The sequence below is a fragment of the Salvelinus namaycush genome, chromosome 14 (genome assembly GCF_016432855.1).
Source record: "Salvelinus namaycush isolate Seneca chromosome 14, SaNama_1.0, whole genome shotgun sequence".
In the NCBI taxonomy this organism is placed as follows: domain Eukaryota; kingdom Metazoa; phylum Chordata; class Actinopteri; order Salmoniformes; family Salmonidae; genus Salvelinus; species Salvelinus namaycush.
Window position 1 is genome coordinate 34,175,585 of NC_052320.1, and position 14,089 is coordinate 34,189,673.

The following is a 14,089-nucleotide window of genomic DNA, read 5'->3' on the forward strand; positions in this document are numbered from 1 at the left end:
CTTGACTCATTCCACATTTTGTTGTGTTACAGCCTGAATTCAAAATGGATTAACTGATTTTTTCTCTCACCCATCTACGTACACATAATACCCCATAATGACAAAGTGATAACATGTTTTTATTAAAAATGAAATAATGAAATATCTAATTTACATAAGTATTCACACCCCTGAGTCAATACATGTTAGAATCACCTTTGGCAGCTATTACAGCTATGAGTCTTTCTGGGTAAGTCTCGAAGAGCTTTCCACACCTGGATTTTACAATATTTGCAAAATTCTTCAAGATCTGTCAAGTTGGTTGTTGATCATTGCTGGACAGCCAATTTCAAGTCTTGATCTACATTTTCAAACCGATTTAAGTCAAAACTGTAACTATGCCACTCAGGAACATTCCATGTACTCTTGGTAAGCAACTCCAGTGTGTATTTGGCCTTGTGTTTTAGGTGAATTTCTCTCCCAGTGTCTGTTGGAAAGCAGACTGAATCAGGTTTTCCTCTAGGATTTTGCCTGTGCTTAGCTCTATTCCGTTTATTTTTATCCCCCTAGTCCTTGCTGAAGACAAGCATACCCATAACATGATGCAGTCACCGCCATGCTTGAAAATATGAAGAGTGGTACTCAGTGATGTGTTGTGTTGGATTTACCGCAAACATAATGCTTTGTATTCAGGCCACATTTTTTGCAGTTTTACTTTAGTACCTTGTTGCAAACATGATTTTTCTGGGTGGGAGGATTTCCAGGTCTGCTGATTTAGCTTATATTACTTGATGTTACCAGATCAAAGAGGAGAGTTGAGCTGACAAAGATGGGACAGACAGACAGCTGTAAACCTGTAGAAGGAAAGACAAGGCTTTGGAGAAGAGTTGCCCTGGGGTCATTTCCGGCAGGTGTTACAGCATTCCCCATTCACTTCCACTTGCCAGGGAGGAGTCGCAAAATGGAGAGCTATTTATAAATGTTGGGTTGTGATTCTCTTAGAACTATTGAGCCAGACTTAACATACAAGGCTGCGTTTACACAGGCAGACCAATTCTGATCTTTTTTTCATTCATTGGTATTTTGACCAATCAGATAAGCTCTGAATAAGATGTGATGTGAAAAGATTTTATGTGATTGGTCAAAAGACTAATTAGTGAAATATATTAGAATTGGGCTACCAGTATAAACTAGACTAGTTGGGAGGGATGTCATTTTTGGCTAACTAAGCAACAAAATTCAAAAATGGCCCACTAGATAACTGCAAAATGTGGCATTTATTTGCATTGTTCCAGAGAGCAATGTGGTTTAAGGCCTGTGATTCATTTTGATTGGGCTTCTCCAAGTGACTCAATAACGAGCAAATTTGTCTGTAACTCTAGTCGTTTCCCTATCACCTCTCAGAGTGGCCTGCCAGATTGGGGCTAAGGAGTCATGGCTGAGGGGGGAGAGAGTGACCATGTTATCAACACTCTGCCTGTGTTTTATGTGTTTTGTGAGACACATGTCCACTAGCTCTGAGTGCAATATTACACCAGCCTTGCAACTTATTTTTAAATTAAAGATACATCTCTCCACTCCCCCACCTCTCTCTCTCTCTCTCACACTCTTTCTCTCGCTCTCTCTCTATCAGTTAGAGGAGTATCCGACTAAGCAGTCACTGTGGATTGTGGGAAGTGGAGGCGGAGGGCGACATGCAGAATGAGGCCCAGGGCCCGGCAGCCGCCAGTGCCAGCAGCATCAGTACGACTCCCAGTGTCACCACCAGCCTGGTAACTACTAGCAGCACTGGGAGGCCAACCCTGCCCCACATCTCTGTCTACGCTGGGATCCCAGGTAGACAGACTGCTCAGGTACAGTAGTAGCAATGTTTGTATACAGTATCTCAAAAGTGTGTTCAGTGTGGTGGCATGGAGTTAGTTGAACCCTTGGGTTGTTGCTGTTGCTGTTGCTGTTGGTGTTGCTAATGCTGTTGTTTTCACCATTGCAACATAATCCACTTATGAATTTGGATGTTTTGCTGCATCACAACAACAGCAATATAGTGCAATAAAGTGACTTTTCACACACGTAAAGCAGCATATGTCTTCAGAAAGCAATACTGTTGTAATAGGAGTTGGAGTTTGTAAGGTGTTATGAAATGGATTTGAAATGGATTTGATCTCCAACCCTGCTCAGTAGTGCAGAACAAGCACCATTTGCCAGGTCTTTACCGCCATCTAGTGGCCAGTTTAAGACTGAAGCTATCGGTTGTGAGTCCAGGATGAGTGTTCAGAGATTGTCTCACTGATGATACTTACATTTAATTATTTTCATACCAGAATATGTTATGTGTTTTTCCTCCAGAAACAGATACTTGTCACTGCTCATCGGACACGTCAATTTAAGTGGTGATTCAAAGTATATATAATATGTGTATGTGACCAATAACATTTGATTTGATTTGAAAGTGCATAAAGGTATCAGCATTAATGATGCTTCAAATACCACCCACAGCAGTCCCACCAGTTAGAGGCAAAAGGGCCTACCTGAATGAAGACTCTGTGATCCTGACTATCATATTGAGCACTGAGAATCTAGGTCACAGGTCATTGGTCAACCTCCCTCCCTCCCTCCCTCTCTCTCTCTCTCTCTCTCTCACTCTCTCTCAATTCAATTCAATTCAATTGACTTTATTGACATGGCAAGTTCATTATTACTTACATTGTCAAAGTATACATATCGAAAAATAAAAATCAAATATATATGTATATATATACAAAATATATATATATTTATATATAAATAAATGGTGGGACCAACAGCAATAATAACAGTAGTAGTGGACATGGGATTACCATTAACAACAACTACAACAACAATATTAATCAGAACAACAATAAATTAAAGCAACAGTAGTAGACCAGTGTCAATATGACTTGAGAAGACATATGACCTGGTATGAAAGACAAAACAAAACTAAGCTAAATGGGAAATATTATCAACATTACTTTGCATTTTTCACTGGCTGTCCCTCAGGTTGTGGCAGGAGGACACATATTTGGCTGCCAAAACTGCACATTTTGGCTTTTCACCCAATAAATATTTGATTTTTTCTTCATCTTTTATAGTTTCAAATTCTTTGTATTGAGTTATAATTTTGGGAAAGAAATATGCTCTTAGGTCTGAGTATTTGTCACAGTGTAGTAGGAAATGCACCTCTGTCTCTACCTCTCCCCTGGAGCAGAGTGAGCACAGCCTGTCCTCTCTGGGCAGCCAGGTTTGTCTGTGACGACCGGTCTCTATAGCCAGACGGTGCTCACTGAGTCTGTACCTAGTCAATGTTTTCCTCAGTTTTCTATCAGTCACAGTAGTCAGATAGTCTGCCACCATGTACTGTCTGTTTAGAGCCAAATAGCATTGAAGTTTACTTTGATTTTTTGTGGTGTCTTTCCAATAGGTTATATATTTTTCTTTTTGTTTTGTGATGATTTGGTTGGGCCAGATTTTCTGAGGGCTGTCCCGAGGCTCTATGGGGTTGGTTTGGGTTGGTGAACTGAGCCTCAGAACCAGCTGGCTGAGGGGACTCTTCTCTGGTTTCATCTCTTGACATTGTAGAGCTGTGTGATGGAATGTTTTAGGGTCACTTGTTTTTAGATGGTTGTAAAATTTGATGGCTCTTTTTTCTATTCGAATGAGGAGGGGGTATTGGCCCAATTCTGCCCTACATGCGTTATTTGGAGTTTTTCTTTGTACTTGCAATACAGTCTTGCAAAACTCTGCATGCAATATTTCAGTTGGATGTTTGTCCCATTTAGTAAATTCATTATTAGAGAGTGGACCCCATACTTCACTGCCATATAGAGCAATTGGTTCTATAACTGATTGAAAAATTTTGAGCCAGATTCTAATTGGAATTTCAATTTTGATGTTCCTTTTAATGGCATAGAATGCTCTTCTTGCTTTGTCTCTCAGCTCATTCACAGCCATGTGAAAGCTACCTGTGTTGCTGATATTTAGTCCTAGATATGTGTAGTTTTTGGTGTGTTCTAATAGAACTGTGTCCAAATAGAATTTATATTTGTCATCCTTATTTCCCGACCTTTTTTGGAATATCATTATATTTGTTTTTTTTAGGTTAACGGTCAGAGCCCAGGTCTGACAGAACCTGTGAAGACGATCTAGGTGCTGCTGTAACCCCTCTTTAGTGGGAGACAGCAGCACCAGGTCATCTGCGTACAGCAGACACTTGATTTCAGTGTTGTGTAGGGTGATACCAGGTGCTGCCGATTCTTCTAATGTTTTTGCCAATTCATTAATGTAGATGTTAAATAATGTTGGACTTATTGGGCAGCCCTGTTTCACTCCCCGCCCCTGAGAGAAGAAGTCTGTTTGCTTGTTGCCAATTTTAACCGCACATTTGTTTTTAGTGTACATTGATTTAATAAAATCATATGTTTTCCCTCCAATACCACTTTCTATTAGTTTATAAAAAAGACCTTCGTGCCAAATTGAATCAAATGCTTTCTTGAAATCTACAAAACACGAGTAGATTTTGCCTTTGTTTTGGTTAACTTGTTTATCAATTAGAGTGTGGAGGGTGTAAATGTGGTCTGTTGTACGATAATTTTTTAGAAATCCAATCTGGCTTCTGCTCAGGACGTTGTGTTCGTCAAGGAAATGATGTAGTCTGCTATTTATAATACTGCAGAGAATTTTCCCCAAGTTGCTGTTAACGCAAATTCCTCTGTAATTATTTGGGTCAAATTTGTCTCCATTTTTATAGATTGGTGTGATCAATCCCTGGTTCCAAATATCGGGGAAAATACCTGCAGTGAGGATAATGTTGAAGAGTTTGAGTATAGCCAATTTGAATTTGTGGTCTGTATATTTGATCATTTCATTTAAAATACCATCAGCACCACAGGCCTTTTTGGGTTGGAGATTGCATAGTTTTTCCAATAATTCTTCTTCTGTAATTGGGGTATCTACAGGATTCTGATAGTCTTTGACTGCTAATTCAAGGATTTGTAATTTTTCTTGTATATCTTTTTGTTCTGGGCTCTTTGTTATATTGCTGTAGAGGTTTGCAAAGTGATTTCTCCACATATCCCCATTTTGGATAGCCAATTCCTCATGATGAGGTTTGTTTAATTTATTCCAATTCTCCCAGAAGTGGTTTGATTCTATGGATTCCTCAATTCCAACCAGCTGATTTCTAATGTGCTGTTCCTTTTTTGTTCTTAGGGTGCGTTTGTATTGCTTCAGTGTTTCCCCATATTGAAGGCGTATATTTTTGTTGTCTGGTTCTCTGTGTTTTTGATTAGATATATTTCTCAATGACTTTCTTAGATTTTTGCAATCATTATCAAACCATTTTTCATTATCTGTTATTTTTGGTTTGCTCTTATGCTTCTTTAGATTAGCCAAGGAGGCTAATTTGTCAAATATAAAGTTTATGTTCCTAACGGCCAAATTTACACCTTCATTGCTGAAGGAGAATGTTAAGGCTAAAAAGTTGTCCAGGAGAGATTGTATTTTTTGGCTACTAATTGCTTTTTGGTAGATGTCTGTACTGTTTGCACTCTATCTATAGGCTTGTTTAGTACCATGTAATTTATTGGGCCGTGATGCTTCATGGTTGGGTTCTGCTCTTCTCAGATACACTGTGATTTTACTGTGGTCTGAGAGAGGTGTTAGTGGGCTGACTGTGAAGGCTCTGAGAGACTCTGGGTTTAGGTCGGTGAGGAAGTAGTCTACAGTGCTGCTGCCAAGGGATGAGCTGTAGGTGTACCTACCAAAAGAGTCTCCTCTCAGCCTGCCATTGACTATGTACAGACCCAGTGTTCGACAGAGCCTCAGGAGCTGTACTCCGTTTTTGTTTTTCACTTTGTCATAGTTGTTTCTGTGGGGGTATGTGGGGAGGGAAAGGTTATTGCTTCCTGGTAGGTGTTTATCCCCATGACTGTTAATAGTGTCTTGTTCTTCTGCTGTTCTAGCATTCAGGTCTCCACAGACCAGTACGTTGCCTTGGGCCTGAAAGTGACTAATTTCCCCCTCTAGAATGGAGAAACTCTCTTCGTTGAAGTAGGGTGACTCTGAGGGGGGAATGTATGTGGCACAGAGGAAGACGTTTTTATCTGTCAAGATAGCCTCCTTGTTGATTTTTAACCAGATAAAGAATTCTCCTGTTTTTATCAATTCGATTGAATTAATTAGTTCAGATTTATACCATATTAACATTCCCCCTGAGTCTCTGCCCTGTTTGATTCCTTTTAATTTAGTGGATGGTATGATTATCTCCCTATAACCTAGTGGACAGCCAGTGGAAACATCACCTCTGCACCATGTTTCCTGTAGTACTACAATATCAACATCATCAATTTCTTTCAGGAAGTCTGGGTTTCTGCTCTTTAGCCCAAAAGCAGAGGACTTCAAACCTTGTAAATTCCAACATGCAACGTAAAAAGACTTCATAACTTTTTTTTCTCTCTTTCTTTTCTTTACCTTTCAAAATGAGACAAACATTCAGAATCCAAGAAGAACCATTAAAACAGGATTTTTCAATTAAAGTAAACTCTTATTTTGCAAATGTGATTTGTTTATCATTTAAGATATCTCTCTCTCTCTCTCTCTCTCTCTCTCTCTCTCTCTCTCTCTCTCTCTCCCATTTGCCATGCAACTCCACATAGACTCTCAGTCAAACTGAGATGCAATGATGTCACTGGTTAATGAGGGCTCCCCATTATATGTGGGAGGGGCCAGTTAGGCTAAGGGAGAGCAGCTATTGGCTCCCAAAGGCAGAACTTCTCTCTTGTCTGGCTAGCCCGGTGCTTGGCTGGTAATTCCAGGTTGGGGAGGATTCTGTCTGAGGATCTCATAGCCCTGTAGGCGGAACTTCTATTGCAAGTGATGCCAAGTCGGTTCTAAAGAAAAAGAGAGGGTCTCATCTTATTTAACTCTATGAAGAGAAAGGGGCAATCCCCTGCTATTTGATCAAGGTTTGTTTGAGTTCACTGAAGTATTTTTTTTTTAAGATCTCCAAAGTGTGGTACGTAATGAGTTTCATCTGATTACAGCGTATCTCATTGATGCTTGTTTTAATTAATCATAAAGAAACAAGTAATTGATAGTTCATTACAATGTAATTACCATTCTACTGTGTACAATCTTAGTAAATGCCTAGTCTGTATCGTAGTATAAAGTGCTACCATGAAGATGGCAAGTTTGCATGTTTTTTCAGTTGCATGGTCTTGGTCTGGTGTAAACAGGGGCCCGGCCAGTGAGGAGTGTGGAGGCAGGCAGGCAGTGATGGAGTAGGGCTGGTCCTCTAGAGGTCAGGGGGGCCTAGGAGGGGGTCTGCTGGGGAATGTGGCTTGGCTGTCAGGCCTCTCTGACAGATGAGGTCTGGGTGACGGGGGAGGGGGGGGGAGGGGGGCACTGAGCACTGCTGTCAGACACTGGCCCTCTGTCCTCCAGACTTTCTGGGGCCACCATGGAACCACAGAAATGGATGGGTGCCTTTAGGGGGGGAATTTGGGCAATATGCTTTCTGAGGTGTATTACTGTATATCCCTCTCTCTCTCCTCTCCATCTTTCACCTCTCCCTCTCTCTGTGCAGGTGATCCAACAGGTGCTGGTGATCCCTTATCTCTAATATCTATCCGTGTGTGTGTGTCTCTCTCTCTCACATTACTATATCTATCTATCTATCTATCTATCTATCTATCTATCTATCTATCTATCTATCTATCTATCTATCTATCTATCTATCTATCTATCTATCTATCTATCTATCTATCTATCTATCTATCTATCTATCTCACTCTCTCACTCTCTCACTCTCTCACTCTCTCACTCTCTCACTCACTCACTCACTCACTCACTCACTCACTCACCTTTCATCTCACTCACTCACTCACTCACCTTTCATCTCACTCGCCCTCTCTCTGTGAAGGTGGTCCAGCAGGCGCTCCACAGACAACCCAGCACGGCAGCCCAGTACCTGCAGCAGATGTATGCAGCCCAGCAGCAGCACCTCATGCTTCAGACAGCAGCCCTCCAACAGCAGCAGCAGCAACTGAGCAACGCTCAGCTCCAGAGGCTAGCCGGTGTGCAACAGGTCCATGTGAGTGGTGTGTGAGTGATGTGTTGGTGTGTATATTGGAGCATTGATTGTTTGTGGCCACAGGGGACAAGGAAATTCCAGATTGCACTTTTTTATAGACACCAATACATTTGTCCCATGCAGCAATAAAAGCCTAAACTCTGATGTTGCAAACAGCATGGTAACTGAGCCATATGAACCATATGATGAAGATGACAATTCAAAAGTTTTACTGATAGAACTATCCTGGCTAAATGAAATGAAATACAGCATATTGACTGATATATTGTGTAACTGAGATGTGGTCAATCTCACCAAAGCAGATCTTGACCGTCTCGACCCAGTTTTCTGCTAAGGTTGGCCTTGTAATACACACTGCTGTCCTGGTGCCCAAGGACTGCCTCTGTATCACAGACATACATTAACTATGTCTCCAAAGTCATGCACACTGGTGATTTCTCTTCTATAGGATGCTGTGTGTGTCAGTGTGTTCATCGACCTTTGACCTGGACCAGGGGTTCACAACCTAGGGGGGGACCTTCCTTGATTTGAGTGGTGAAAGAAACTGTTTCTTCTTTTTTACAATTTGCGATTCTTTATACCGATCTAAATGACGCATAAATCTGTGCTTTCAGCTGTAAAATGTCAGAGGAAGAACCGACTCTGATGCACATGGGAATATCTTTGGTTTGTCTCTATGACATTCAGATGCTGAGGTACGACCTTCTAAAGTAGAGGAGTCAAATAAATTGGACTTTGCTTGGGAAGTAATCTCATACAATGTGTGACTCTGTCGCGAACAATTGATTAAATCACATTTGGTAAAAGAGAATATGTATAATTAAATTGAGGGTTCATATAAATTATCATAATAAAACATATTTCGTAACAGAATATCATTTGGGGAAATTGGGTCTAGACTATTTTCCTTATCCATTATTAATATCATTATTAAATAGCCTACCTAAAATGTGTCATGCATCTTGTTAAACTATGTAGAAGTGCAGGAAATGAACTTAAAAAAAAAAAATCATAGGTCCCTCAAACTGAACAAACTCAATCTGGTGTTGTATTCAATATAGGCTATCTCAATAAACAATAATAAAAAATAGTGACATTTTTCAAATGTGAAAAAAGGTTGGGAACCCCTGACCTGGACCATACAGGTTGATAAGTATTGATCTCAACCCAACTGGTTTCTTTATGTCCATCTTTCAAATCTTCCTAGACAGCCATGGATTACACATTCATAATCTGATTTGCTCTCTTTAGTATTGTGTCGTTCAGTGCTCCAACGAGATAGACGAGACATTGAAAAGTGATGATTCTCGCGTGGGCTACACATTCTGGATGGATGTGTTCATTGCGAGTTGGTTCAAAAGCAACAGTATTATCAAAAATGCATATTAATTACCTTAACAATAGGCCATTGAACCAAACAAACCCATTCAAAAACAAATAGTGTTACAGTTACATGCTCGTTTTTGAGCATTTATTGTTTTAATCAACATTTCAAAACAAGGCATGGGTTCTATTGACTAGCTAGCTGATAGACTGCCGAAAAGACTTCCACACTCCGCCTCCCTTCCCTCCATGTTTACCTGCGATGGGAGCTGCTTCCTGTGGGCTAATGTGTGGATTGATGGAGAGCCCTCTGTGCCTCTCTCTGTCTCTCTCTCTCTCTGAGAATTCCCCCAGGCTTCCTAAGCTCTGACAGTGATGAATGTCTGTGTACCCGGAAGACTGCAAGGCATATACCAGTGCCAAGGGAACCACAGCACACGACATACCTACTATACAGTGAGGTCCAAAAGGATTTGGATAGTGACATTTTTTGTTGTTGTTTTGGCTCTGTGCTTCAGCACTTTGGATTTGAAATGAGACAATGACTATGAGGTTAAACGGCAGACTATCATATATTCGTATATATTCATCCATTTCGGGTGAATCGTTTTGAAATTACAGTGGTTACATCAAGCTTGTGTCTACAAACTTGTTGGATGCATTTGCAGTTTGTTTTGGTTGTTTTAGATCATTTTGTGCCCTATAGAAATGACTAGAAAATAGTGTATTGTGTCATTTTGGAGTCACTGTTATTGTAAATAAGAATATATGTTTCTAAACACTTCTAACTTAATATGGATGCTAACATGATTACGGGTGAATGGAGTCCATGTCCTGACTTATGTCTCAGTCTCTCTATCCTGGGGTTCAGGGTAATAACTTTTGTTTAGATGTCTGTGAGAAATTGCAGTGCCATAGACATGGACCTCAATAGTGTGATGTTGAATTGAGTGTGTATCTCAGTAGGAATGGTTTATAGTTAAAGGTAAATTTAAAGTCTTAATATCAAATCATTTCTGGGTAACAATGAAGTACCTTACTGTGATTATTTTTTATTATTATTTTCAATTTTCAACTGAACACTATCTTTCTTATTGGTCTATTAACTATGTCACCCGGCAGGCTAAAACTCCATCCCACCAAAACTATTCAAACAGCTCTTCCACTAAAAGGGCATTATCCTCATTTTCATCATATATACTACCGGTCAAAAGTTTTAGAACACCTACTCATTCAAGGATTTTTCTTTATTTTTGCTATTTTATACATTGTAGAATAATAGTGAAGACATCAAAACCATGAAATAACACATATGGAATCATGTAGTAACCAAAAAAGTGTTAAACAAATCAAAATATATTTTATATTTGAGATTCTTCAAATAGCCACTCTTTGCCTTGATGACAGCTTTGCACACTCTTGGCATTCTCTCAACCAACTTCATGAGGTAGTCACCTGGAATGCATTTAAATTAACAGGTGTGCCTTCTTAAAAGTTAATTTGTGGAACTTCTTTCCTTAATGCATTTGAGCCAATCAGTTGTGTAGCGACAAGGTAGGGGGGTATACAGAAGATAGCCCTATTTGGTAAAATACCAAGTCCATATTATGGCAAGAACAGCTCAAATAAGCAAACGGAAATGACAGTTCATCATTACCTTAAGACACGAAGGTCAGTCAATACGGAACATTTCAAGTGCAGTCGCAAAAACACCAGGAAGAGTAGCTGCTGCCTTGGCAACAGCTAATGGGGATCCCTAATAAATACAAATACAAATTACAGCTATAGCTAAAGAGCACTAGTGGTTGCTCACTACTAGCCATGTAAAGACATCCATATCGTTTACCCTCACATATTTTATTTTTTTATTTTTAATCCCAGCCCCCGTCCCCGCAGGAGGCCTTTTGTCTTTTGGTAGGCCATCATTGTAAATGAGAATTTGTTCTTAACTGACTTGCCTAGTTAAATAAAGGTGAAATAAATTTAAAAAATGTAAAATAACAAATTGCTCTCCATCAGTATGAGACCTGGCTGGTTAAAATGGGCTCTTGATGGATGACTAGTCCCTCCCTGGGGGCACAATCATCTTACACTATGAGGGTATTTACACTCTATTAGAGAAGAGGAGGCTACACCTGGGGGCTAAGTCTCTGTCCGTTACTCTTTGGTCTGTATTGGGATTTCCCTACGTAGTGGCAAATAGCAAATACTTATAAGAAGAAAAGTAGGTAAGTAGCCTTGTCCGAGCCAGAATGGCCCATAGAGCAGGAGTGTATTTCCTGTTTCTGTAACCTGAGGCGGCTTGATGTACAAGTACGCTACTTATAAGGGACACCATAAATAATTGTTTAGTGTATTTATCCTTTATTTCATTAGGCAAGTCAGTTAAGATCAAATTCTTATATACAATGACAGCCTACCAGAGAACAGTGGGTTAACTGCCTTGTTCAGGGGCAGAACAACAGATTTTTATCTTGTCAGCTCATTCAAACCAGCAACCTTTCAGTTACTGGCCCAACACTCTAACCACTAGGCTACCTGCTGCCCCAACCACTAGGCTACCTGCTGCCCCAACCACTAGGCTACCTGCAGGATGGCACAAATTATTGATTGTTAGTTTTGATATTGGTACCTTTCTTAATTTCCTTCATTTCCCAGGCTACCATAGTGGCAGGAAGACAGAGCTCCAACCAGAATTGGACCTCCTCTCACCAGACATGTTCCACACAGACCACTGTGAGTGGAACTGTTTTAATAAAGCTGTCTGTCTGTAGCTAGTCCACTGATTTTAATGACTGTCCCTGTTTCTGTCTGCTTGTGTCCTTGTGACCTAGATTATCTTTGTGTGTGCTACATGTCTATGTCAGCATGTCTGTTCCTGCATCTTTGTATCGTTTGCGTCTTTATGACTTGATTATATCTATGGCATGAGGGCATGTTCATGAGTGGGCAACCTTACAGAACGGTCATAAAATATACATATTAACAGATATGATTGAAATTGTGTTAGTTCTTCTACAAGTTAAAGTCATTACAGCACACCCCTCTCCCAGGTAAACCCGGCCACACCTCCAGCAGCGGCCCAGATAATCAGCAGAGTCCAGAGCGTTAGCTCCACTCCCACCTGTATCCCCCAGCAGGCTGTGCTCCTAGGCAACGCCTCCAGCCTCGTCCTCACCGCCAGCCAAGCTCAGATGTATCTGCGGGCTCAGATGGTAAGAGAGTGGCACGTGCGCACACATTTGTCATACCTATTTCACCGCTGATTGAATGGTCTATAGTCATCTCCTCTCCACACAACTAGATGGGCCTCTTCATCTGAATAGTAAAGGAACGTTTTGCTCAATCTACTCAAATCTAATGTTATTGATCGCATACACGTTTAGCAGATGTTATTGCGGGTGTAGCGAAATGCTTTTGTTCCTAGCAGTAATATCTAACAATACACAACAATACACTTTGGTAAACCGTGGGGTGTTGGGTTGAGCGCACAGAGACGGACACAGAGACAGGGAGGTTCTAGTCAGAAAACACGACTTTACTAGGTGACAAAAATAAATGTAACAACAAAATAACTTAGGGTTGGCTCGGTCCTTCTTCTCATATTAGGCTCCGTGCCTCATTCCTCTCTGTAGGCTCACTCCTTGACTCTCACTTTTTCTCTCCCACGGGGTGCCATTGTGCTCCATTTATGTGGCCTGCACGGCTGGTTGGCATTCTCCCCTAATTACCTCTAATTGGTGCCATCAGCGTCGGGGTGCCCAGCCTGGGTACTCCCAACAGAGGGGGCCAATGTCCCAGCATGTACCTCCCCTCTATCACCAACCCCCAGGGTAGACCTGCCGGGATACCACAACACACAAATATAAAAGTAAAATAATGGAATTAAGAAATATAGAAATATTAGGACGAGCAATGTCGGAGTCCGGAGTATAAATAAATATATATTATTTGTATTTATTAATGATTAAATACAGCCTTATTCTAAAATGGATTAAATCATTTCCTAATCAATCTACAAACAATACCCCATAATGACAAAGCAAAAACTGTTTATTTTTTTAATTTTTGCAAATGTATTACAAATAAAAAAAATGAGATATGACATTTACATAAGTATTCAGACCCTTTACTCAGTACTTTGTTGAAGCACGTTTGGCAGCGATTACAGCCTCGAGTCTTCTTGGGTATGATGCTATAAGCTTGTCACACTTGTATTTGGGGAGTTGCTCCCATTCTTCTCTGCAGATCCTCTCAAGATCTGTCAGGTTGGATGGGGAGCGTCGCTGCACAGCGATTTTCAGGTCTCTCCAGAGATGTTCGATCGGGCTCAAGTCCCGGCTCCAGCTGGGCCACTCAAGGACATTCAGACACTTGTCCCGAAGCCACTCCTGCGTTGTCTTGGCTGTGTGCTTAGTGTCGTTGTCCTGTTGGAAGGTGAACCTTCACCCCAGTCTGAGGTCTTGAGCACGCTGGAGCAGGTTTTCATCAAGAATTTCTATGTACTTTGCTCCGTTCATCTTCCCCTCAATCCTGACTAGTCTCCCAGTCCCTGCCACTGAAAAACATCCCCACAGCATGATGCTGCCACTACCATGCTTCAGCGTAGGGATGGTGCAGGTTTCCTCCAGACGTGAGGCTTGGCATTTAGGCCAAAGAGCAACTTGGTTTTATCAGACC

General features: G+C 40.9%; 1 protein-coding gene across 1 annotated transcript in view; it reads left to right on the forward strand.

Moving 5' to 3' along the window:
- The first annotated feature begins 1,673 nt into the window (after positions 1-1,673).
- The window catches only part of LOC120058712 (polyhomeotic-like protein 2), a 31,076-nt gene continuing 18,660 nt past the window's right edge, over positions 1,674-14,089 (forward strand). The window contains exons 1-4 of the mRNA XM_039007458.1: positions 1,674-1,832; positions 7,916-8,080; positions 12,068-12,145; positions 12,463-12,639. Of these exons, the coding sequence (XP_038863386.1) occupies positions 1,674-1,832; positions 7,916-8,080; positions 12,068-12,145; positions 12,463-12,639 (579 nt within the window). The remainder of the gene's footprint in view (positions 1,833-7,915; positions 8,081-12,067; positions 12,146-12,462; positions 12,640-14,089) is intronic.